This window comes from Syzygium oleosum, unplaced genomic scaffold (assembly GCF_021117445.2).
Source record: "Syzygium oleosum isolate NSW1041296 unplaced genomic scaffold, Sole_v2.1 Sole_v2.13, whole genome shotgun sequence".
Lineage (NCBI taxonomy): Eukaryota > Viridiplantae > Streptophyta > Magnoliopsida > Myrtales > Myrtaceae > Syzygium > Syzygium oleosum.
Window position 1 is genome coordinate 6,898,599 of NW_026607497.1, and position 26,722 is coordinate 6,925,320.

General features: G+C 44.6%; 4 protein-coding genes across 4 annotated transcripts; all 4 read left to right on the top strand.

Annotated features, from left to right (window-relative positions):
• Nucleotides 1-2,248: 2,248 nt before the first annotated feature.
• LOC115669389 (protein PHOSPHATE-INDUCED 1-like) lies at nucleotides 2,249-3,328 on the top strand. Its single transcript, XM_030590607.2, has one exon. It carries the CDS (start codon nucleotides 2,307-2,309, stop codon nucleotides 3,270-3,272), a length of 966 nt encoding a protein of 321 aa, XP_030446467.2. The 5' UTR covers nucleotides 2,249-2,306; the 3' UTR covers nucleotides 3,273-3,328.
• A 2,858-nt stretch (nucleotides 3,329-6,186) lies between these two features.
• LOC115668192 (protein PHOSPHATE-INDUCED 1-like) lies at nucleotides 6,187-7,367 on the top strand. The gene has a single exon (XM_030589681.2). It carries the CDS (start codon nucleotides 6,266-6,268, stop codon nucleotides 7,229-7,231), a length of 966 nt encoding a protein of 321 aa, XP_030445541.2. The 5' UTR covers nucleotides 6,187-6,265; the 3' UTR covers nucleotides 7,232-7,367.
• Nucleotides 7,368-15,257: 7,890 nt separating this feature from the next.
• Nucleotides 15,258-16,481, top strand: LOC115667817 (protein EXORDIUM-like 2). Its single transcript, XM_030589358.2, has one exon. The coding sequence runs from the start codon at nucleotides 15,355-15,357 to the stop codon at nucleotides 16,285-16,287; it is 933 nt and encodes a 310-aa protein (XP_030445218.2). The 5' UTR covers nucleotides 15,258-15,354; the 3' UTR covers nucleotides 16,288-16,481.
• A 3,113-nt stretch (nucleotides 16,482-19,594) lies between these two features.
• On the top strand, nucleotides 19,595-20,754 carry LOC130139594 (protein EXORDIUM-like 2). Its single transcript, XM_056316861.1, has one exon. The coding sequence runs from the start codon at nucleotides 19,687-19,689 to the stop codon at nucleotides 20,617-20,619; it is 933 nt and encodes a 310-aa protein (XP_056172836.1). The 5' UTR covers nucleotides 19,595-19,686; the 3' UTR covers nucleotides 20,620-20,754.
• The last annotated feature ends 5,968 nt before the right edge of the window (nucleotides 20,755-26,722 follow it).

The window sequence follows — 26,722 nt, forward strand, 5'->3', positions numbered from 1 at the left end:
CACCGGAATCATATAAGCCCACTCGATGGCATCCTTTGAAAGATGCGGACCCCATGCAGGGGCCGTCCCAAATAGGATCGAGTGGCCTCATGTCGATTCCGGCGCGTTTCGGAATAGCTCCACCACCTCCGGCGACCATCGCCTCATTTCACCACTTCTACACACATGCCTTTACCCCAAGACGATTTCCACCCACCTATGCGCCTCTCGTAACCTTTTTTTTTCTTACTTCCTATATGTGCTCAGTCTTGATTTATGTAGATGATGTGTCATCCATTGGTGCTAGAGTTTTGGTGACTTTAGAACAAACCCAAGCTTTCGGTCACACAATACAATTCCACGCGTTACATTACCCCTTTCACTTTATTCGTCCCATGTATATCTTCTGTTAACCAAGGCCACCACGTAGCGCAACACACGCTAGTGGCCCATGCATGGGCCCATACTATCAACCGCCACTTCAGGCCGACAAAGCCGCCATATCCTTAAGCACAAGTCAGCCGACTGTTGTACCCTCCGCCGCTTCTCTGAAACATTTTCTTTCGGCCAATTTAGTTCTACGCCATTTTAAAATTTACCAATATAGTCCACACGATCAATTTTGACTAGAAATTACTAACATGAACGACGGTGATCCTACATGGCATGACCAGCACTAACGTGAACGGTTTTTTTTTATTTTTTTCTGAATTCTTTTATATTATATATTTTTCTTACTTTTGTTTCATTCTTTCTCCGCCGGTCGCCGAGCCTTGACGATGGCCAATGACTAGCCAAACGCGACGACCGGCAAGGGTCGCCCTCACCGGCCTCGTTAGCTTCAAGTGAGGTTTGCCCTCGCCAGAGGCAAGCAAGGGATGACTTTGCCCGCTTCGGGCAAGGGTCAGCCTAGCTCGCTTCCGGCGATGGCCGACCGAGGCCACGACCTTGCCCAAGGTTGACAATGCAGACCCTCACCAATCACCGACCATAGCCGAGGCCCAATGTAAAGCAGAGGAAGAAGGAAAAGAAAAGAAATATATAATAAATATATAATAAAAAATATTGCAAAAATTATCTACGTCAATGCCGATGTTGCCACGTAAGACGCCCGGAGTCCACATCAGCGATTTTAGATCTAAATTGGCTAGATGGACTATATTGGCAAATGTTCAAAAGGTTTATGACTCAATTTGTCAAATTAAAAAGGTTTAGGACTGAATTAACACAAATGTAATAGGTTTATAACTTTTTTTAAATTTCCCACCATCGTCCCACATTCCTTTAGACAAATCTGCGACTTTGTCTTGCCACCCAACTGAAACTGCACCACAAACCGAGCCCCTATGGTGAACCCACTTCTATTAATTGAATCGGATGCACATAAATCATGAAATGTCTCTGGCCATAAAAACAATTAGAGAATAATGTTTTTTTATTTCATAAAAAACAAATGATTTGAAAAACAGCTTTATAAAAATATTCACCATTTTGCGCTTCTCCAAGGCTAATGAGAACAAGGTCAGTTTTGTCCATTCAAATTTAGCTAAGCTGGACTGCATTGCCCACTTTTTGTTTAAATTTCAGCTCACAGCTAACTAAAAAGGAACTATTATCTTTAGTCCGGACTACGAGCGAAAGTCCCGACAAAGTTGGGTTCCGCCCATTCGCATGTGCATCCAATTCCATTAGCCAAATTTTCACGTGTCACTTTCGGCTCGACTTGCACATGAGATGGGATATCAAGAGGTGGAAATATCTCATATCACTTTATAATGAAGTTCATTTGCTCTTTATATATATGTAATCTTTTTATATTTATTAATTTAAATTTTTGGTAGGATTTTCTAACGATATGATTTTAGACAAAAAATTTTCTTAACAAAATTCGATATAAAATTTTTTGTTCAGAACATCAATGACAATAGGTACATGAAGCATTATAGTTGTCTTAAGTGCGTAAATGATGATTAAGCGTGTAATCGGGCACTAGTAGTCATTTGTTATCTAGCTGGTGAAGTTGCAACTGGGACTTGCAAGACCATCATCATCTCCTCGAAATTAATAATTACACTTATGAGCTGCCTTCCTTCTGTCTCTTTCCCAGCAAGTTCCAGCACTTTAAGCCCACTTCTACGTTCCCCCCTCATATTTATATTTATATTTATATTTGTATTATATAGTCGTAAAATAAAATAATCAAAGCATCACCCTCATCCCACCCTTGTATAAATACTCGTCCTCGCTTCAACACAACCCCCAACCTAAACAAAGCGAAGCTACCTCAGCTTTCACCTTTCCTCAGTCTCAGCCCAAACTCAGCTACAATGGCATCGTTCTTCGCTTGTAAGACAGCTCTGCCAAAGCTCTTCCTCGCCCTCTGCCTCTTCCAGACGGCCTCCGCCACGAGGAGGCTGGCCGAGCTGGTCCAAGACAAGTCTCCGCCCATGCTGTACCATAATGGCCCTCTCCTCTCCGGCAAGATCTCCGTCAACCTCATCTGGTACGGCCGCTTCAAGCCCTCCCAGCGCACCATCATCTCCGACTTCGTCACCTCGCTCTCTTCCAACCCTTCTCTGGCTCAGGCCCCTCCTTCCGTCTCTCAGTGGTGGAAGATGGTCGATAAGTACGACCAGCTCTCGTCCTCCAAGACGCGCAAGGCTTCGCTCACGCTCTCGCTCGGAAGGCAAGTCCTCGACGAGAGCTACTCGCTCGGGAAGTCCCTCACGAGCAAGCACCTCGTCGAGCTCGCGTCCCGGGGCGAGCAGCTGAACGCCGTCAACGTCGTGCTCACCTCCTCCGATGTGGCAGTCGAGGGGTTCTGTATGAGCCGGTGCGGCTCCCACGACTCCGTCGTCAGTTCCGTCAAGGTCAAGGGCAAGAGCTCGAGGTTCGCGTACATCTGGGTGGGCAACTCGGAGACGCAGTGCCCGGGGCAGTGCGCGTGGCCGTTCCACCAGCCCCTGTACGGGCCCCAGAGCCCGCCGCTGGTGGCGCCCAACGGCGACGTGGGCGTCGACGGGATGGTGATCAACCTCGCAGGCCTCCTCGCCGAGACCGCCACGAACCCGTTCTCGAACGGGTACTACCAGGATGAGGCGGGGGCAGCGCTGGAGGCGGCATCGGCGTGCACCGGGATCTACGCCAACGGGGCGTACGCGGGCTACGCCGGGAACTTGCTGGTGGATCCGGCGACGGGGGCGAGCTACAACGCGCACGGCGTCCACGGGAGAAAGTACCTGGTCCCGGCTCTCTACGACCCGTCCACGTCGTCTTGTTCGACGCTGGTGTGAGGGAAGTGGAGACAGATACAAATGCTGACGTTTACGCTACCAGATTGATTGATTCATTTGTTTATTGATTTTTAGCAGCTCTATATTATTGTCATTATAGTTAATGGAAGCCCCCAGTGATTGGGGATGCTACCTTGATTTCGACCATAGTTCATAACAAAATCTCAATTAGATTTTGGGTCAGAGTTAAAAATCTCAATTACTTCTAAAAGTTTCCTCTAGTTTAACAAACATTTCAACCCTGCAAAAAAAGAAGCAACATTATGCTCTCTCTATCGATTTGCCCATGCCTATAGACGCCATGCCACCGAAGCCTTTAGCCAACGCACGATATCCTCTGCCTCCAGCCACCACTACCTAGAAAAACTCTCAGTTGTACCGGAATAATATAAGCTCACTCGATCTCATCCTTTGAAAGATGCGGGTGCCATACTGGTCTTGCTAGGATCAAGTGGCTTCATGTCAATTCCGGTGCACTTTGGAATGGCTCCACCGCCTCCGACGGCCCTCGCTTCATCCCACCACTTCCACACCCATGCCTTTGCCCCGAGACCATTTCCACCCACCTATATGCCTCTTGTAACCTTTTTTCTTTCTTTCTTCATGTGATCGGTCTTGAATTTTATGGATGATGTGTCATCCGTTAGTGCTAGAGTTTAGGTGACTTTAGAACAAACCCGAGCCTTCGGTCATACAATACAATTCCATGCATTACAATATCCCTTTCACTTTACTCATCCCATATATATCATTTGTCAACCAGGGCCCCCAAGTAGCAAAACACCCATGAGTGGCCCATGCCTGGGCCAATACCATCGGCCACCACTTCAGACCGACAAAGCCGCCATATCCTTAAGCACAAGTCAGCCGCCTATTGTACCCACCACCGCTTCTCTTACACTGCCGTCTAGAAAATTACTCAAAAATCCTAAACATATTTCACTTGTGATAATTCACTCCTATACCTTTAAATTTGATCAATTTAGTCCTAAACCATTTGAAAATTTATCAATGTAGTATATATGGCCAAATTTGGTTAGAAATCGTTGACGTGGACGCCGGTCGTACGATGTGGACGTCAGTCGGCACTAACGTGGATGATTTTTGAAGTATTTTATTTTTTTCTGAAATTTTTATTTTTTATTTTTTTCATTGTTTCTCCGCTAGTTGCCAAGCCTCGGCGATAGCCAGCAAATAGGTTTAGAAGGTTTATAATTGAATTGGCACAAGTACAATATGTCTATAACTTTTTTGGTATTTACCCCCACCACTGTCCCACATTCCTCCGGAAAAATCTACGACCTTGTCTTGCCACCCCGCCGAAATCACACCACAAACTAAGCCCCTACGATGAACCCCTTCTATTAATTAAATTGGATGCACATAAATCATGTAATGTCCCTTGCCGTAAAAACAATTAGAGAATAAAGTTTCGTTTGTTTTGCGAAAAATAAATTATTTGAAAAACAGCTATCTAAAAATGATTCGCCCTACTGCCCTTCTCTAAGGCTAATGAGAAAAATCATTGTAACGTCAGTTTTGTCCATTCAATTGTAGCTAGGCTAAAATAGGGGTGAGCATGGTCTAGATGGGCAATTCCCACACTGGAACCAGGAACCGCCCACTAAAGATAGATTCCAAAAAACCGGAATTAGGAACCGCCCGTTTGGTTATATGGATCCATCTGGAAATCGGACTGCCGGTCCGGTCTGGTTTCTGGGTGGGTCCATGGAACCGGTCGTACCAAACTTCGCGCGACGCCTAGCCACGACATTCCCAATCTCGATAATGCAAGTCCGATAACACTAGCGTTTGCTGCCTTCCCCCTCCCGACGGTTCAAAGAGGAATTATAAGACAAAGTAAAGCAAAAAACAAAGAACTTCCCTGAACGGTCGGAGGCACAACCATGAGTCGATGGGAGTTAAGAGTCGAGGTCGTCAGTTAAAAGACGGAGACGGAGAGAAAGAGGTGAGAGTGAGACACGGAGACGAGAGAGAGTAGAGACCGAGATGAGAGTGAGACGGTGAGAATTTGAGACGAGATGAGCGAGATTTAGATTAGGGATTTTAGGATTTTCATTTTTTAAAATTAAATATATATTATATTACCGGTTCGGTCCAGGTGGGTGGTTCCACACTTGGAACCGGGAAACGGACTGGTTTCCTAAGGAACCATCGATCCCGAGCCGGTCCGGTCCGGGCGATTCCCGATTCCTCTGTACACCCCTAGGCTCGATTGCATTGCCCACTTTTTGTTTGAATTTCAGCTCACAGCGACCAAAAAAAAGAACTGTTATCTTTAGTCTGGACTACGACTGAAAGTCTCGACTGTTGGGTTACGCCCCCTTCGCATGTGTGTTCACTTCCATTAGGCAAATTTTCATGTGCCACTTTCAGTCCGGTTTGCACGTAAGAGGGGGTGTCAAGGAGTGAAAATATCCATACCAGTTGACAATGGGGTTTATATGCTTTTTATATGTATTTAATCTTTTTATGCCTATCATTTTAAGTTTTTGGGTAGGATTTTCTAATGATATGATTTTAGACAAAAGATTTTCTTAACAAAATTCGATATAAAAAATTTTGTTCAGAACATCAATGGCAATAGGTACATAAAGCATTATAGTTGTCGTAAGAGCGTAAATGATGATTGTGTAACGGGGCACTAGGTAGTCATTTGTTATCTAGCTGGTGAAGTTGCAACTGGGACATGCAAGACCATCTTCACCTCCTCGAAATTAATAATTACACTCATGAGCTGCCCTCCTTCTGTCTCTTTCCAAGCAAGTTCCAGCACTTTAAACCCACTTCTACGTACCCCCTTCATATTTATAATTATATTATATAGTCGTAAAATAAAATAATCAAAGCATCACCCTCATCCCACCCTTGTATAAATACTCCTCACCGCTTCAACACAACCCACAACTCAAAACAAAGCGAAGCTACCTCAGCTTTCACCTTTCCTCAGTCTCAGCCCAAACTCAGTTACAATGGCATCGTTCTTCGCTTGTAAGATAGCTCTGCCAAAGCTCTTCCTCGCCCTCTGCCTCTTCCAGACGGCCTCCGCCACGAGGAGGCTGGCCGAGCTGGTCCAAGACCAGTCTCCGCCCATGCTGTACCATAATGGCCCTCTCCTCTCCGGCAAGATCTCCGTCAACCTCATCTGGTACGGCAGCTTCAAGCCCTCCCAGCGCACCATCATCTCCGACTTCGTCACCTCGCTCTCTTCCAACCCTTCCCTGGCTCAGGCCCCTCCTTCCGTCTCTCAGTGGTGGAAGACGGTCGATAAGTACTACCAGCTCTCGTCCTCCAAGACGCGCAAGGCTTCGCTCACGCTCTCGCTCGGAAGGCAAGTCCTCGACGAAAGCTACTCGCTCGGGAAGTCCCTCACGAGCAAGCACCTCGTCGAGCTCGCGTCCCGGGGCAAGCAGCTGAACGCCGTCAACGTCGTGCTCACCTCCTCCGACGTGGCCGTCGAGGGGTTCTGCATGAGCCGGTGCGGCTCCCACGACTCCGTCGTCAGTTCCGTCAAGGTCAAGGGCAGGAGCTCGAGGTTCGCGTACATCTGGGTGGGCAACTCGGAGACGCAGTGCCCGGGGCAGTGCGCGTGGCCGTTCCACCAGCCCCTGTACGGCCCCCAGAGCCCGCCGCTGGTGGCGCCCAACGGCGACGTGGGCGTCGACGGGATGGTGATCAACCTCGCAGGCCTCCTCGCCGGGACCGCCACGAACCCGTTCTCGAACGGGTATTACCAGGATGAGGCGGGGGCGGCGCTGGAGGCAGCATCGGCGTGCACCGGGATCTACGCCAACGGGGCGTACGCGGGCTACGCCGGGAACTTGCTGGTGGATCCGGCGACGGGGGCGAGCTACAACGCGCACGGCGTCCACGGGAGAAAGTACCTGGTCCCGGCTCTCTACGATCCGTCCACGTCATCCTGTTCGACGCTGGTGTGAGGGATGTGGAGACAGATAGAAACGATGACGTTTACGTTACCAGATTGATTGATTCATTTGTTTATTGATTTTTAGTTGCTCTATATTATTGTCCTTATAGTTAATGGAAAAGGCAAACCACTTTTATATGCTACAATTATGCGCCAGTGCAAAGCAAGCGGACTAATCCACTCTTAATCTGAGGATTTCAGCTCTTCACTCACACTAATCAATAAACTAAGCGGGCTCATTACACCATTTGTGGACCAAAAACATGGAGCTTCGGTCGAGGGCGCCAGAGAAATCCATCATTAACACTACTATGGTCTTTGGTTATGGCAAAAGGCACGTGGGATGAGAATTCTGACATTTCTTAGTGAACATGCTGTATATAACACAAACGTGTCGCAGTTAAACAAGAGTTTTGTTCTTCCCTTAGCTGTCCCAATGCCCTGTAATGAAATGCATAATTGCTGGACACAGAGCTTTGACCTCGCGACAGCGAAAGCAATTCATTAACAAGCAAACGCGTCAACTCTGGCCTCTCTTGCCTTTTACTTCACCACTCTCTCCTCCCTCCCATCCTCTCACCTTCCCCCTTTCCTTTATCGTCATCACTCAAATCCAACTTCATTTCTCTCGCTCAGCTACATCCTAAGGGCTCCAGTCATTCTCTTTCTCACTCCCACCCATCAGATTGATCAAATTCGTGTTTTCTATATTGGGTGATCTTCTTATTGGGGTTTTCGTATATGCATGTTTGTTTTTGTATAGAAAAAATCACTTTGTGGTCGAAAGTGAATTCGGCAGAAACTCGGTTGGATCTTGATGAGGGATTATGTTTTGATTTTGACCATTGAGCATAACAAAATCTCAATTGAATCTTGGATTGAGTTACACAATCTTTTGCACTCAAAGTCTCAATGATTTTGCGGATCATTGTGTAATTCGAGCCGGTTTGAACACAGTTACTTCTGAAAGTTTTCTCGAGTTCAACTATCTAAAATTTAACCATGCAAAAAAGAAAAACAAAACAAAATTGCACTCTCTCTACCAGTGAGCCTATGCCCAACGACGCCACGCCACTAAAGCCCTCAGCCCACGCCAATATCCTTTGCCTCCAGCTATCACCACCTTGAATAATTCTCCATTGCACCGAAATCATTTGAGCCCACTCGATCTCATCCAGTTAAAGATGCAGATCCCTCGCTGAATCACGATTAGGATCAAATGGCCTTATGCGATTCCGGTGCACTTTGGAATGGCTCCACCGCCTCTGTCGGCCCTTGCCTCATCCCACCACTTCCGCACACATTCCTTTGCCCCCGAGGCCATTTCCACCCACCTATGCGCCTCCCGTAACCTTTATTTTTCTTTCTGTGTGCGCTCAATTTTGAATTATATGGATGATGTGTCATCTGTTAGTGCTAGAGTTTAGGTGAATTTAGAACAAACCCAAGCTTTCGGTCGCACAATACAATTCCACGCATTACATTATCCCTTTCACTTTACTCATCCCATATATATCATCGGTCAACCAAGGCCACCACGTAGCGCAACACCCACGAGTGGCCCATGCGCGGGCCAATACTATCGGCCACCACTTCGGGCCGACAAAGCCACCGCACCTTTAAGCACAAGTCAGCCGACTATTGTACCCACCACCATTTCTTCTCTTGCACCGCCGTCCCACATTCCTCCGCACAAATGTCCGACTTTGTCCTGCCACCCCGCCGACCATCTCCTGACCGCACCGCAAACCGAGCCCAATGTCGAACCCACTTCCCATTAATTAAATTGGATGCACGATAAATCACGAAATGTCCCTGGCCGGAAAAAACAATCGATAATTTAACACAAGAGAAAGGGAATCACGAGATGGTCGGATTTCGGGCCACATTCAAAATTCACGATTGCCATTAAGGAGATATATTTCGAAAAAGAAAAAAGAGATGGAAATTATAGGATCGTTCAAATGGAGATGCTCCCACAAGAAGGATCATTTACTGGCATCCCATAGAGTTATCTGAAAACTATTGTGAAAGGTAACGGTGCAGGTTGTAATGGCATTCCATGGCTTAATAATATGCCGTTTGCCTTGTATGTAGACCTGTCAAATGGATGGGTCGGGTCGAAAATGTTCAAACCCAAATTGACTCATTTTCATGTATTACAAATTTAGTGACCCATACCTGACCCGACTCATATTGTTAAAAACATTTATATATTTAACTAAATAGAGAAAAACTCTTATCTAAATTAAGATGAAAGCATAGAGTGAGTGATTGCGAGATTGAGCAAGAGCGAGAAAAAGTGAAGAGAGAGTCGTAGAGGTGGGTTGGGTCTAAGTAAGTTGTGAACCTATTCAATACCAATTTTAAACCCATTTGTGACCCGAAGAGTTTGATCTAAACCCATTTATTAAATATAACTAACCAATATAACATCTCAGCCCATCAGTTATGAGTTAAGAAATGGGTATATGACCCATTTTGACAAATCTACTTATATGAAATGGGGTCGATATGTCATGACCTTCTACTTGATTTGAAATGATAGATCATCTCAGTACCCTAGCCATGTGCAACAAAGGTTGCATGACCTTCCACCATTAGTAGGCAAGGGTTGCTAACACTTGCCCGAGGATCGACGGGGTCCAAGCTCATAAACCTCATCAATGTCTCTCTACATCTTCTTCTTATCTTTTCTCATCCTTTTCTTATTTTCCATTCTACTTTTTAATATACGTGCTAATGCAATGCCATAAATAAAGCCATTAAATGGGTGGGTTGGATCGGATTTGGGTTAGGTCGAAAATAGTTCGACCCAAATCGATCAAATTTGCCTGTTTTGATCAATTTATATGCAATACAAATTTAGTGACCCATACCTGACTTGACCCATTTACTAAAATACTTACATATTTAATCCAACATATGAAAATACTTACTTATTTACTATTAGAATATTACATAAAATTAACAATGCCAAATGCAACCAAGAAAAGATGTGCTTCAATAACCAACAGACGAAACTTACAAGATTATTAAAAAAAATAATTGGATAAAAAGAAGCCGTTTTGATATTTTAAATAAGGGTGAAGTCCGATGGATCTTGAGGGTCCACTATGACTTCTCTGGACTTAAAAAAATCCGAGGAATTCATTATTTTCTCATGAGGGTGAAGAGAGAGTTACAAATGTGATTTGGATGTAAATAAACTGTGAACCCATTTAACACTCATTAAGCGTGCTCTGCCAACTACCATACAAACCTTTGGCAAGAATCCGATTGAATTTTCCGTCGAAACGCATCAATTGGAAAAAAAGAAAGTCGAATTTCATGGAATATGGCGGTTCGACGTTAACGTCCACTGACTTTGTCGCGCAATCCATGAAAGTTCAGTTACCATCACTATTAGAGTTAACTAAAATGAATGGGGGTCATGGCGTATGTTTGCGAATCTAAACTTTTACTCGACTTTATGTGTCACGGGCTCCCAAGACTTTGTAATTACTCATAGTAGAAGGGCTACGATAAATTCAAAAACTTCAGTTAAGCCCGTGATGTAATTGGCAGTTGATGTCGCTTATCTCTAAATTCAGGGTCTACGAAGCCTACACTATAAAAACAGTTGGTTTTTTCAATTCAGGGTCTCGACAAAACCAATCCGACATGATAAACTAGCAGTGTAGTATTGACACATTGTACTTGAGATATGTCTTTTAGGCGGGCGGAGTTCATGCATCGAATCTCCACAATGAAATTCAATTTTGGTTTTTCTTGCAAGCATCAAACCACGACCGTCCACCAAAATCTAGCAGATTTAACTTCACGGATGCAACTTTTATTCGACCCCATATATATATGTGCAGCCCCCACAGATAGCACTAGATGAGTAGATGTCAAACTCATTTGGGCCAATAAGACTTTAAGGTGCTGCTGGCAAATTTATGGTGGTGAAATGTCATCAAAGTCAACACCTACCCAAGAGCAAAGCACTGTCCATCATCCTCTACACAACTTTGAGCCATTTGGGGGCATCGTCAACTTTCGTCCGTTACCACCGACCGGTGTTTTCTAACGAGTGCTCATTTGCCTTGGACTTTATCAACCTAGGGCTTGTCTTGGCTTTTGCTAGGTTTGGGTATATCTTCAATGACTTAAAACCCCGTGATTGGTAAACACAAAATCCTGCATCAATGCCTTTATTAAGGTTGGGTAATCTCCTTGGTTAGTGCATCGATTTCCGTGTATGTCAAGACAAAAGACAAATACTCAAACTCGTGACAATTTTTATCAATAAACCTTACTATAATGGTGTGCTTGTCGTGGGAAAACGAATGATTTAGAAAAAAAAATTCAAAAAATGATCGTTCGTATCACTTATCAGACTAAATCAATGAAAAATATTTTCATCGTCCACAAAATTTTTTAGACATGAATTGTTGTTAATAATGAAAATATTTTTCATTGGCTAATTTTTTCAAGTGATACAAATCGGGATATGCAAAAGGAACCGCCTGGACCAAACCGGCTAGCTCGAGACGGTTCCCGAGAGTATCGATTTGGTTCTCGATTTCAAAAAATTGGAATCGGCGATTTTCATTTGGTTCCCGGTTCCATGTGTGGTACCGTCGACCCAGACCATCTGGACTGAACCAATTTTTTAAAAAATATTTCTTACAAATTTATAAAATACCCTAAGCACGCACGACTCTTACCTTTGCTCGTCTCCTATCGTGTCACTTTCCTTTATCAATGAGCTCAAATGAATTTGCCAGCAGCACCTTAAAGTCGTGTTGGCCCAAATGAAATGATATCTAGTGCGATTTGTGGGGGCTGCACATATATATTATCTATCTACTAAAAAAAGGGGTCGAATAAAAGCGGCATCCGTGAAGTTAAATTTGCTAGATTTTGGTGGACGGTCGTTGTTTGATGCTTGCAAAAGAACAAACCAAAATTGAATTTCATTGTAGAGATTCGATGCATGAAAGACATGTCTCGAGTACAATGTGTCTAAACTGCTAGACTAGTTTATCATGTCGGATTGTTTTGTCGAGACCCTGAATTGAAAAAACCAAGGATCCACCACGTCTCTTTATAGTGTAGGCCTCGCAGCACTAGTTTTAGCGATTAAGTATCATCAACTGCCAATTACATCATGAGCATAGCTGAGGTTTTTTGAGTATATCGTGTCCCTTCTATTATGAGTAATTGACAAAGTCTTGGGAGCCCGTGACACATAAAGTCGAGTAAAAGTTTAGATTCGCAAACGTACGCCACGACAACCTTCTTTTTAGTTAACTCTAATGGCGATGGTTACTGAACTTTCGTGCATTGCGCAATAAAGTCGTTGCACGTCAATGTCGAACTGCCATATTCGATGAAATTCGACTTTTTTTTTTTTCAAGAGATATGATTAAGTAACTGTCTTCAATCTATTAAGAGAATAACAATATGTTCTAGGCCATAAAAAGATAAAAAAAAAATTATAAACTGTTGTGGGGTCCATTCTTTGAAAAATTTGTGAAAGTGGCCCAAAAATTATAATGCTATCAAAACCCTTTTTCCAATTAATGCACCCCAATGGAAAATTCTATCGGATTTCTTGCCAAAGTTTGGTATGGTAGTTGGGAGCCCACTCTTGATTCTAAATTGGAGACTTACATATAGACTTGTAGACATATTTCTTAATCTATATTTGATGGACAAAGTCATTCTATTGGTTAGCTATCTTCAATAAATGGGCTATAAATGGGTTGATAATGTCAAGGCCCAAAAATATATGGGTGTTAAATAGCTTCACAGTTTACCCAAAAATTACAAAAAACAAAATCATCTTTAACTTTACTTGCACTATTAAATATTTCGTTATGTTTTGAAACTACAATTCTCATTCTCACTTTTTACAATGGATTTCAAATTGTGTCTTCACTCATACTCTCTTCCCCCCACCCACCTCGCCCAAGAGGCTTGCTCAGTTCGACAAATCCACCGCGCCCCATCATGTCTCCCCCTCTCCACCGCGCACGCTGTCGTCGTCCCTTTGGAGGCCGTCGCCGCCGCTGGAGCCTAGGTCGAGGCCAAATGACAAGCTCGATTTCACAGGAGTATCTTTAACGAAATCGAATCCAAAATGCTAAACCGATGCAAATTAGGCTTACAACTTCGACTAACACCGCAATTCAGCACTAGATTCTCTTTGGGGGAAAATGGTTTAGATGGCCGACTAATCCTGTAGACAGAGACGAGAGTAATCAAACATAAATGACAACTTCTCCACATCAAAGTGGCTCTAGTCAACCACCTGATGGCGAGCCCAAAGCCATAGTTATCCCCATACCTACCTGCATCAACAGGGAGTGAGATCATATGATACAGACGCGCAACAGCAATAGCCCCATTCGCAAACGCGTAATCAAAAGCAAGCCGTGCGCCCGTCCAACTAATGCAAATTGGAGTGTTGTGGGCGTCTCGTTCTCTAACCAAGAAGTCGAGAAATGACAGGGTAGGGGGTCCGATTTCAAGTCGGCAAAGCTCCTATTTCCATGCAAAAGTCGTCCCTTGCATTAAAACACCTCTTGTTCCTTTCGTCCTAACGAAATTCAGCCCTCGCAGCGCAAGCTGGATGTAACTCCACCCCTCTAACAGCTCCCTTAGCCTTTATCGTGTCATGTGGTCTTTTTTCCCCTCCGTTGTCACGTCCATATCGTTTATGCGTGCAATAATGTCCCGTGGCCCTAGCCGTGTCCAAGGAGAGTTGTGTTCATGGAAATGAAGCGTGCACAGAGGACTTTTTAGGTCCTCCCTCCTCGTACCCCTATGGATGCGACCAACGTCGTGGCGATACCAAGCTGGATATAACAGAGTAGAAAGCTACTGGAGCATCGGCATTATTGAATCAAGTACGCAATCACATTTTTTCCTTAAACACTTTACGGGTGGGAAAGAAGGGCGTGGATAGTATATCTTAACAAGTTTAGTGATGCTCCGGAGACCTCACGATATGGTAAGAAAAAAGAAAAGATTTAAATGGATCAAGTGCTTAGATTACGTGTAGAAATATACAAAAAATTTTAATCCATTTGTGAATGTTGGGAGCACGTGCTAAATGGGAGCTCAAGTTTGAGCCTATTAACATATTCGGTTGGATCAACATTTACTCGAAAGTTTAAGTTAATGAGTTATGGGCAAATTAAGATATATTAATTATTTTACACTAGACCACACTACACCACGCCAGTTGTTCAATGTAGGATTTCTATAACACAACTCACACGTGCATCCTAACAGTGAAAATATTCAGTTGAAAGTGCATAGTGTCTTCATGACCTCGGAGTGGATATAATGCAATTTGCTTTTGGCTCCAAACATGACTGACCCCGATTATCTGCACAAGTTTCATGCTGATGGACCTAAGAAAAAAGGCTTTTGTCTAATGACAATCGGAGTTGTTTCGTCGTTCGACAAAACCAAATTTGGGGTACACAAGTGGGTCTAATTCAGTCAGCCTAGCCGTCGGGATTGGTAATGAATTCCAATATAATTTATTCAGTCACCAGGAAATAATGCATCGAAAAAATACGATTCCATTATACAATAGAAGCCTATTTCCCAATGGATCAGAACAAGAACATAGTCCCCCTAAGAAAATGCCCGCGAGGGAAGTCAAGACTATAAATATTTATATTCTCTTTATATACGTATAATTTCACTTTCGAACGTCGAATTCCGCCACAATTTATTTTGTCTATACCTCCATACATCTTAGTCCAACTTACGTGCGAGGCGGGTAGAGCAACATCCTTTCGATTCGGGTGTTTTCTTGTAATGTTCCAGAAAACGTCGCCTCCAGCTCGAACCCCAACCAAAAAGCAACAGTACCCTTTTGACCTTCCACACCCGTCAAACCAATCCGGCGCGTCTTCTCTTCTCCCTCGCGAGACGTTTCCTCGCACTCTTTTCTCTTTCAGAGCTAGCTGTGCCCCCTGCGCACACGCACGCGCTCATTCCAACTTCCTCCTCCCGTATAAATACATCGCCTCTCCCCCTCACACACTCATCAACCAAGCAGAAGCAAATCAATCTCTCGTTCTCTCGTCTTCTTCCTCGTTCTCTTACTTGTTCTTCCCTGTAAAAATGGCCTCTTCGAGCCACAGCAACTTCGCGAGCCTCGCTTTACCTGTGCTCGTGATCCTCTGCTTCCTCGGTCCGTGCCCAGCGGCCTCCTCTCTCGTCCAGGAGCAGCCCCTCGTCCTCAAGTACCACAACGGCCCCCTCCTCAAGGGCAACGTCACCCTCAACCTCCTCTGGTACGGCGCCTTCTCCCCCGCCCAGCGCTCCGTCGTCCTCGACTTCCTCCACTCCCTCTCCGCCACGGCCGCCTCCCCGCCCCCCTCCGTCTCCTCGTGGTGGCGTACAACCGCCCGCTACAAGGGCGGCCCTTCCAACCTCGCCGTCGGGGTCCAGATCCTCGACGAGAGTTACTCCCTCGGCAAATCGTTGCAGACGGGGCAACTGGCGGCTCTGGCTTCTAAGGTCGGCTACAAGAGCATCAAGACCAGGGCGCTCGCCATCAACCTCGTGCTGACCTCCGCCGACGTGGCGGTCGACGGGTTCTGCATGAGCCGGTGCGGTACCCACGGCTCCGGCGCCGCCGGGAAGGCCAAGTTCACGTACGCGTGGGTGGGGAACGCGGTCAGCCAGTGCCCGGGGCAGTGCGCCTGGCCGTTCCACCAGCCGCAGTACGGTCCGCAGACGCCCCCGTTGGTGGCGCCCAACGGCGACGTCGGGGTAGACGGGATGGTGATCAACCTGGCGACGGTGCTGGCGGGGACCGTGACGAACCCGTTCAACAACGGGTACTACCAGGGGGTGGCCGGGGCGCCGCTGGAGGCGGTGAGCGCGTGCACGGGGATCTTCGGGAAGGGCGCGTACCCGGGGTATCCTGGCCAAGTCCTGGTGGACAAGACGACGGGGGCGAGTTACAATGCGATCGGCGTCCATGGCCGCAAGTTTCTGTTGCCGGCCATGTGGGACCCGAAGACGTCCGCGTGCGAGACCCCCGTGTGAATCGCGATACTGAAAGTCTAAAAGGAGTTCATAGCATAGGTATGACCGTATGAGCTTTTGTGGAAATGCTAGAGGAATTGTAGTTCATTTGTTATTCAAACGAGAAAGAATGTAAAAATGTATAGAAAGTTGCAATAATATGTGAAAGTAATAATTTTATTTATGGAAAAATGCAAACTTCTATTTATTATAAAGTAGACAAGAAAAAACCAACATATGCATCTTCTTATTTTAACATAACCATTTCAATACAATGTCCAAGCAACACACAAAATACATGGAAAGGGTCACAGTAACATAACTTCAACACTTTATTCTTATGCCCAAAAGTCTGCCTGTACATCCAACTCAAGGATGGATGATCTACGGCATCATCACGCCTCCTCCATTGTCATGCCCATGGGACCATCGATCCCTCTCAATGGTCCGACCGTCTCGCCTTTTACATCAGCGTACCATGCGATGAAATGGTGGGAAGAAGCTTGGGTAAGCCTACATCCACCTAGACAGTGGAACTACACTTAACATACACTATCTCGATTCTCGGTATGAGTATATCCTGATATTCTCATTTTATATACAATGGCACTCCAAAACATGCATAGGAGGAGGAACCATCCTACAAATCTAAAAAATAAAGGAATGAGCCAAAGTCCAGTAAACGAAATCTCTAAGTTTAAGGTAGGAAATTATCTCATTACTCAATGTTAAATTAAGACGAGTAAAAAATAACTCTAGAAGGCAATTGAAAGAATACTGCACTATTCTTCTTATCACATATGCCAATGAATTGATGAATCATGCTGCGTAAGATTATTTACTTCATTGCAAGCGGATGGCATAATATATTTGATGCACGACTAACATCAATTAGCTCATCAATAGGCACGTATGAACATATGCATTTATAATGTGCGCACACACATATATCATATTCAATTTTTGCATATCGTCTCATCCCGAATACTCCCAGAGCATCCCAACACACTAAGGCATCTCGAACACTCTCGGGGCATCTCGACTCACGAGATATCTCAAGATGCCCTGACAGAAGGGGAATCTCGACTCCCAAGGCATCCGGAACACTCCCAGGGCATCTCAACTCCGAGGTATCATCGCCACTAATACGCTGGCGACGGAAACATGCAATAATATTTCCGCAACAATAGTGGAGATAACATTACACAATTTTTTTTAGATGTTCCTTACATCAACACTAAATTCAATACTCATTTATTATCTCTTGACTAGCCATTCTCAAAATCAACATTTGGCACACGGCATCATTTTATGCAAAATATTACCGAAATACAATCGCCGTGTTTTTTCAATGCATCACTTACATAAATAGTAATAACACCCTTAGCTCTTTTCGTTTTCTATGTGAACGATGATAACATAGTCAAAGATTGATAGATTCGTCAACAAGTTACAAATTGATAACACAAAGAATACACAACTTAACAATCGACATCTTGTACATCGACAACTTGGTCTCAATCGACAAATCAACTCGAAAATCAACAACGTGGACATCGACACCTCGAAGATTCAACCACGTCAATGTCGACATATCAAATAATCAACAACACGATTAATTGGCAACACTTAGCTAGTAAATAGATAACTTAATTGAATTGCAAAAATATCACTTTCTAGTTTAATTTCATTATTTCCACGTCTATTACTATTGAATCTTACGGAAGTCGATTAATCACAACCTTGACTTGTAAAAGACTCATCGACTCAAATCAAACGAGCACAACGATTCAACAAGCGTTCCTTAGAACTTTCTCACGCTTAACATCAAAGTCCAAACCCAAATTAACAACCATCAAACGACCAAGTCAAAAGTGCTAAGTAGATTGACCTAACTTAGCCCTTAAAGGTTCACTTACCTTGAAAATGACTTGAGCAAATCAAAGCTTTAAATACCTTCAAAGCACAATAATCAAGAACATAAATGAAGAACCCTCAATATTCGTAAGTTACGAAACTATTTTGATAAGATGAAGAGGAAATACAACAATTCACCTTATGAACGCTTGAAAATCGATTTGGAAACTTTCAAAATACAAACGTAGGACCTTGGCCTTTGATTCAAAAGAGTGGGAAATGAAAGAGAAGGGAAAGTGACATGGAACTCTTTCTTTTCTTTGTAAGAATATGTTGAAGCTCTCTAATTAGAACTTGGGGGATGTATTTGGAAGACTCAAATGAGTACAAAAGGATAAGATCTTTTAACCAAGGTCAAAAACACTACGTTGAGATTAGATGAGAGGTGTTCAAATTAAAGGGTGACATTTGGCTTAACCCTATGGTTTCAAAGTAGATATTCTGATAATTCGCCAAGATATCTAGTAAATCAGTATGTAAATAAGAAAATCAATATCCGATTTAAAAATTGATAATACGGAAAAATATTTTAGACCTGTCAAAACATTAAGCAAAATTTACCAAGCGCAAGGAGGGACTCAACTCAGTAAATTTCTAAGCTGCCACTAATTCGATACGTAAACTCGGAGCGTAACAGTCTCTATTAACAACCAAAGTGACGACACATGTTTCATTGTCGCTCTAGATAATCAATCCAAAAATAGATATTCATTAATATAGCCCTAACGAATCACTTTCCGAAAATTACGGACACGCAAAATACTGCCATGTTAATAATCCGACTAAAATTTTGACCTGTGATATTTATCGCATTTATTTCTTACATGTTATTAATTAATGTAGGAATTTCCAGACTTTACATATGGTCTGCAAAGCAAGGTGCGTAGCGGCCGGTGCAACCGACCTTTGGCAAGAGATAGACCTCGAGAAATAGTCCCAGACTTCTCAGAAGCTGGAGGAGTCCGAAGAGTCCATCTTTTTTTCTCATATTTTATTCGGTCAATCAGGAAATAAGACATGGATTACGATCCCATTAGCCCGTCTCCCTGTCTCCCACTGGATCGGAACAGGAACATAGTCACCCCAAGAAAACGTCCGCCACGGGCGTAGCAAAATATCCACTCGATTTCGGTCCACTTTGCTTGCATCCCAATAAAGTCAGTGTCTTCATCTTGTGCTGTCCGAGAAAAAGTCGCCCCCAGCTCAAGCACCCAGCAAAAAGCAGCAATACCCTTTTGACCTTTGAACCCGTCAAAACCAATCCGACGCGTCTTCTCTTCTTCTCACTCCACTCCCGAGATGCTTCCTCCCTCTATCTTTCTTCCCCTTCCGAGCCAGCTATCCTCCCAGCCCCCACGCACTCACGCACTCACTCCCCCCCTTCCTCCACCGTATAAATACATCGCCGCTCCCCCTTCCTCACTCATCACCCAAGCAGAAGCAAATCAATCCCTCGTTCTCTTATCTTCTTCCTCCTTCTCGCACTTGTCCTTCCCTGTAAAAATGGCCTCTTCAAGTTACAGAAACTTCGCGAGCGTCACTTTACCTGTTTTCGTGATCCTCTGCTGCCTCGGCCCCCGCCCAGCAGCCTCCGCTCTCGTCCAGGAGCAGCCCCTCGTCCTCAAGTACCACAACGGCCCCCTCCTCAAGGGCAACGTCACCCTCAACCTCCTCTGGTACGGCGCCTTCTCCCCCGCCCAGCGCTCCGTCATCCTCGACTTCCTCCACTCCCTCTCCGCCACGGCCACCTCCCCGCCCCCCTCCGTCTCCTTGTGGTGGCGCACAACCGCCCGCTACAAGGGCGGCCCTTCCAACCTCGCCGTCGGGGTCCAGATCCTCGACGAGAGTTACTCCCTCGGCAAATCGTTGCAGACGGGGCAACTGGCGGCTCTGGCTTCTAAGGCCGGCTACAAGAGCATCAAGACCAGGGCGCTTGCCATCAACCTCGTGCTGACCTCCACCGATGTGGCGGTCGACGGGTTCTGCATGAGCCGGTGCGGTACCCACGGCTCCGGCGCGGCCGGGAAGGCCAAATTCACGTACGCGTGGGTGGGGAACGCGGTCAGCCAGTGCCCGGGGCAGTGCGCCTGGCCGTTCCACCAGCCGCAGTACGGTCCGCAGACGCCCCCGCTGGTGGCGCCCAACGGCGACGTTGGGGTCGACGGGATGGTGATCAACCTGGCGACAGTGCTGGCTGGGGCCGTGACGAACCCGTTCAACAACGGGTACTACCAGGGGGTGGCCGGGGCGCCGCTGGAGGCGGTGAGCGCGTGCACGGGGATCTTCGGGAAGGGCGCGTACCCGGGGTATCCTGGCCAAGTCCTGGTGGACAAGACGACAGGGGCGAGTTACAATGCGATCGGCGTCCATGGCCGCAAGTTTCTGTTGCCGGCCATGTGGGACCCGAAGACCTCCGCGTGCAAGACCCTTGTGTGAATCGCGATTCTGAAAGTCTAAAAGGAGTTCGTAGGTATGAGCATTAGAGGAAATGTTTGATGAATTCTAGCGGAAGGAATGTAAAAATGTATAGAAAGTTGCAATAATATGTGAAAATATCTCTACTTCTGGAAACCGTCACACCGGTTCGACCAATCATGGGTTGGTGAATAATTTGATTTATGGAAAAATGAAAACTTCCATTTATTATAACATAAACAAAAAAAAAACCATCCTTACCAAAAAAAAAAAACCAACGTTATGAGTCAATCCTGTGTTATGTCGAATGCAAGGTCATAAGTTTTATGTCATGAACGATACTCTGATCTATATATGGCTTGAATATGTTTCATTTCGTATAAAAAGACTTCTCGGCTTCTGCTACGTTCATAAATGCGAGAACGGACTCGCCAACATTAGAAGTTAAGAGTATCAGAAGAGTGGTTATAATTTGTTGACACCTAAATTTTGGCTAATCATTTAGTAATTTATGAGTATTATAAGAGCCGAAATTTTCCCATAGGATAACTGAGCAATTAATCTTGATTATAATTCAAATCTTGAAAGATAATTGTTCGATTTGGTTTGATATTATCAAGATTTTAAGAGATAATAAAAGTTTCATATCAGTAAAGTGTATCTCTTAAAATTTAAAATTGGGAATTTTAATCTAAACCTAATACTATATAAAGGGACGTCCATTCATGTTTGAAGGGGGAGGCCACAGAATTGAAATACACGACACGTTGAGAGAAAAGAAAGGTAAAAAGAAGGAAGTCCCTCCGCGGCCGCCGTTCGTGTCCCTTGGTGCTGGACTTTCACGCTGCGAATTGCAGCGCCCCTCACTCCCTCGCACACTCAACGGTCCAGCTCAAAACCTAGCGACACAGACGAGATCCATTGCTGTGTTCAAGCTGAAGACTTATCCAAGTTGAAGGTTGAAGGCCGTGAGACCAAGAGGTGGATTTTGTCGCCTTTTGATTACATCCTGCCAACTAAGGTCAAGAAGATTGAGTCAAAGAAATTCATAGCCAGGTGGTCTTGAGCGGAGAAATTCAACCAAAAGGCCTCTTCCTTTTGCGGGCATGCGGTAGTTCCCTTTATGAACAACTACTGTTATGCTTCCTGCTGATTTGCTACTGCTCTCTCAAACGAGAACCGAGCCTTCGAGCGTCCAGGAATGATTCCAGCGGGTTCTCAAAGAATCCAGACCCTTCGCTTTGCATCCTGCTGACCTTGTGCCGATTTGCTCTAGCCTTGTCGAGCCCAACGATGCGTGATATTGCTGGATCATCGTGTCCTCCCCTTGCAGCCATCGACCCTCCATCGAGCCAAGGAGTTTCGTCTCTGTTTTTGCAGGTTTATGGGAGCCCTACGAACTGTCGTCCTTTGGCAGAACGTCACGACCAGTCACCATAGCCGGCTGAGCATTCAAACCATCATCCGCCGAGGGATATGTTGAGTACCTCCCCGTCATCGAGCACTCCCCATCGGCCATAAGTCATCCACCAGGAGCATCCTTAGCCACAACGCCAATGAGCTGCTTGTGATCCTCGATCGAGCACCCCACACCATGAGTAGCCCCGTCGTTGAGCACTGTACACCGCCAGTCATCCTCCGAGCCTCATCCGCAAGCCATGATCCGATACGATTCCGATAAGAATACGTGCGTCCAAATTAGATAACAATCTTATCCAATTTGACATAAATTGTTTAATTGCTTAATTCGGATAGATTTTGTTATCTAATTGATTTGATTGAGATATTGGGCATTATCCAATTAGGGCTATTGATTGAGTCGATATAATTACTAATTTGATTCGTAAAGATTTCGGATCGTTTTTTTAATTAATTCAACTTAATATTTGGGTAATTGTTGTGCCTAAAGATTGCGGTAATCTCTAATTTAATCCGTGAGACGACGGGTTATTTTTTAGATTATCGTAATCTTTGATTTGAGATTTTCGTGGATCACGCATGCGGATTCGGTGAATATTATCCCGCGACGAGTGCTTATCCTTTGCTTGATTGTTTCCAATAAAAGAAAATATCAAAAATATCTTAGAATAGATTATATTTTTCTCTTAGACTTAATCATTTGTTTAAATTAAGACATTTATTTATTTCGAATTTTAATAAAAAAAATTCAAAAAAAAATATCATATGCATGTCATATAGTTTGCATGTTAGGAAATCGCACGTTATGTAGATTAGACTTCATTTCAAGATAATATAAAATCCCAAAAATGTTTGATTGTTTTGGTGTGACTAATTTATTTCCTTTCTTGCAATTTAGTTGCTTTGTTATTTAAGTCTTAATTTCATTGATTGAGCACCCGCATGATCACCTCTTGCATGTTAGTGGATAAGTTAAAATCAATTCAAGCTGCTTGCAAAATATTTTTCTGAAAATAAAAGAGAGAAGGTACCGAAAGGGCGTCAGAGAATTTAACGTAATCAAGTCCCAAACTCATAATCTCTAGTTTGTAGGAGTCAAGTATATCTCGCAATACTTTACTTGAGTTCCTAATCTACTCACAAAAAATAGATTAATGGCGACTCCTAAATGAAAATGATTCGCATGTTAAGAACTTGAATCAAGTTGTGAATTGATATGGGTTTTGAAGAGCCCAAGTTAGGTTTAGACTTAGTAATCCATTAGCCAACCCCTAAGTGATTGATGTAGAACAGTTAGCCTGTTATTATATTGAACAATGTGATCCTCGTAATCACCGGAAATCTCGGCAGTTTTTCTGATTTTAGGGAAAACAACCATTCAAGCAGTTTCCTATATTATCATTTAGGCAGTTTCCTATATTACCCAGTAAAGCAGTTTCCTATATTATCATTTAGGCAGTTTCCTATATTACCAGTAAGGCAGTTTCCTATATTACCATTCAGGCAGTTTCTTTAATTATTCGGTTTCCATTAGTATTAGGAGTCCTATCTCTATATATAAGATGTCCGTCTTGTAATCAGAAACACAGTATTATAGAATAAAAATTTCGAGTTCTTTGGAGTTGTTCCAAATTTACGCTTCTCTCTGCGTCATTTGGTATCAGAGCAGGTTTCTCCTGTGACGATGGTGAATAACGTGAATGTCAATCTCCCCGCTGCTGAGGGCCGTGAGAACGAGCCTATTACGCGGGCTGAGTTCAATCAGTTCGTGGATCAAACCGATCGGAGGTTTCAAGAGATCCTTGATGCCATCCAGCGTTTGTCCACAAACCATGCGCCTGGCAATCTTCCAGCCGAGCGAATTTCTGTTGTTCGTGATCCCGAAGATGCTATGGGGCGTGGAGGAATTCCCCGACAAAGGCGTCAAGACTATGTCGAGGATACGGAAGACGAAGACGATGATTTCCAGGAGATGCAGATTCGTGGTGGTCACCGATACAGGGGATTCCAGGAGGAGCATGTTCGTGGAAATCGACGTCAGGGAGGATATCGACGAGATCCTGAGCAGTATCAACTAAAGGTAGATCTCCCTACTTTTAATGGGAATTTGGATATTGAAGATTTCCTTGATTGGCTTTGGAAGGTCGAAAAATTCTTCGACGCTATGGATATTGACGAGGATCGCCAAGTGAAACTTGTGGCGTACAAGTTGAAGGGTGGCGCTTCAGCTTGGTGGGAACAGACTCAATTGACGCGACGTCGACAAGGCAAGGTTCCTATTCGATCATGGGGTCAGATGAAACAGAAGTTGAAGAAGAGGTTCCTCCCAACGGACTATGAGCAACTGTTATTTCAGCAATTCCAGAATTGCCGACAATCGAATAGATCAGTCCAAGCTTATACGGAAGAGTTCCTTCGACTCTCCGCTCGCAATAACCTGGATGAGTCCGAGGCACAACAAACTGCTAGGTACATTAATGGTTTACGACTTAATATCCAGGATCGGATTTCTTTGCATCGACTATTCTCTGTCGAAGACGCCCAAGATATGGCGCGAAAAATTGAGGTGCAATTGGAGAGGACTAGCCCTAGTACTCGTGGTAGCAATTATTCAGGTCGTGGGTCATTCGGGAAAGGAAGACAGCCTGATGTTGCAAGTTCTTCTAGTCAACAAACACCTGAATCGAGCCGAGTTCCAGGAGGTACTATTGGGACGCCTAAGGAAGCAGTCGCAGCAAGCAATCGCACTCCCAATCAGAATACCCAGAATCCATATGCCAAGCCCCAACCGATCAGGTGCTACAAGTGTAACGAGTTGGGCCATCGTTCCAGCGATTGTCCTCGTCGTAGAATGGCCAATATCGTTGAACATGACGAAGATGTGTATGAGGAAGATTGGGAAAAGGAAGAAGAAGTGGGAGTGGAAGATGAAGTGGGCGAGCAAGTTAATTGTGTTGTGCGTCGTCTATTGCTTGCTCGCATGGACAGGAAAGATACCCAGCGGAATCAGCTTTTCGCGCTCGTTATCTTGTCAATGGCAAAATATGCGATATCATTATTGACAGCGGAAGTTGCGAGAACATAGTGTCAAAGGCCTTGGTGGATCACTTGCAACTAAAGACGGAGCCTCATCCCGCGCCCTATACGATCGGGTGGATACGCAAGGGAGCAGAACTTAAGGTAAACCAATTATGCCGTTTACCTATTTCGATCGAGAAATCATATCAAGATAATATTGTCTGTGATGTTGTGGAGATGGATGCGTGTCATGTTTTACTGGGTCGGCCATGGCAATATGATGTTGATGCTACACACCGAACTAGGGAGAATACGTATTTTTTTGTGTGGAAAAGGACTAAAATTACTTTGAGACCGAAGAGTAATTCCCCTCAGATTGTGAAGAAGCAGAATGCAAGGGTTATGATGAACATCCGAAAGCGTGAAGGGATGTATATGATTGTGAACAAGGGCGACCAGCAAGTTGTGGTTCGTGTTCCCGACATTCTTAAGCCCTTATTAAAGGTATTCAGTGATGTTATGCCTGAGGATTTACCTGACGGATTACCTCCTTTGAGGGATATCCAGCATGAGATTGATTTTCTTCCAGGAGCTAGTCTTCCTAATTTGCCGCATTATCGGATGAATCCGAAGGAGAATCAGATTCTACAGGAGCAGGTGGGAGATCTCCTTCGAAAGGGCTTCTTGCGTGAAAGCAAAAGTCCATGTGCAGTTCCTGCGCTTCTCACGCCAAAGAAAGACGGTACCATGCGTATGTGTGTAGACAGTCGTGCCATTAACCGGATTACTGTCAAGTATAGGTTTCCGATTCCACGACTTGATGATATGCTAGACAGACTTGCTGGATCACGGATTTTTACGAAGATCAACCTTCGAAGTGGATACCACCAAGTTCGCATCCGCCCCGGCGACGAATGGAAAATGGCCTTCAAGACAAGTGCGGGATTGTACGAATGGCTTGTCATGCCGTTTGGACTCACACGCAGTGATATGCCTAAGCAGTGGGACCGGTATCTTGATCCTGCTGAGTTCGCCTTCAACAACTCGGTTAACCGCTCTACTAAGTACATCTCCCTTTCAGGTCGTTTATGGGCGTACACCACAGCATACTCTGGATTTGGTTCCCTTGCCCAAATTCCAGGCTATAGTGTCGCGGCAGAGAATTTGGCAACCAGAATTAATGAAGTCCAAGCTGCTGTGGCTAGTCAATTGGCTGCTTCTAATTCAAAGTATAAGGAGGATGCTGACAAACGGCGACGTTCAAAAATTTTTGAGGTAGGCGATGAGGTAATGGTTTTCCTACGAAAGGAGCGTTTTCCTGTAGGTACCTATAATAAACTGAAGCACAAGAAGATTGGTCCTTGCCGCATCCTGAAGAAGATCAACGACAATGCCTATGTAGTTGAACTTCCTGGTGATCTCAATATTTCCCCTACATTTAATGTGGCAGACTTATTTGAGTATCATGCTTCTGATACACCCCTCTATCCTAATCATAACTCGAGGGCGAGTTTTTCCGAAGAGGGAGGGAATGATGTAGAACAGTTAGCCTGTTATTATCTTGAACAATGTGATCCTTGTAATCACCGGAAATTTCGGCAGTTTTTCTGATTTTGGGGAAAACAACCATTCAAGCAGTTTCCTATATTATCATTTAGGCAGTTTCCTATATTACCAGTAAGGCAGT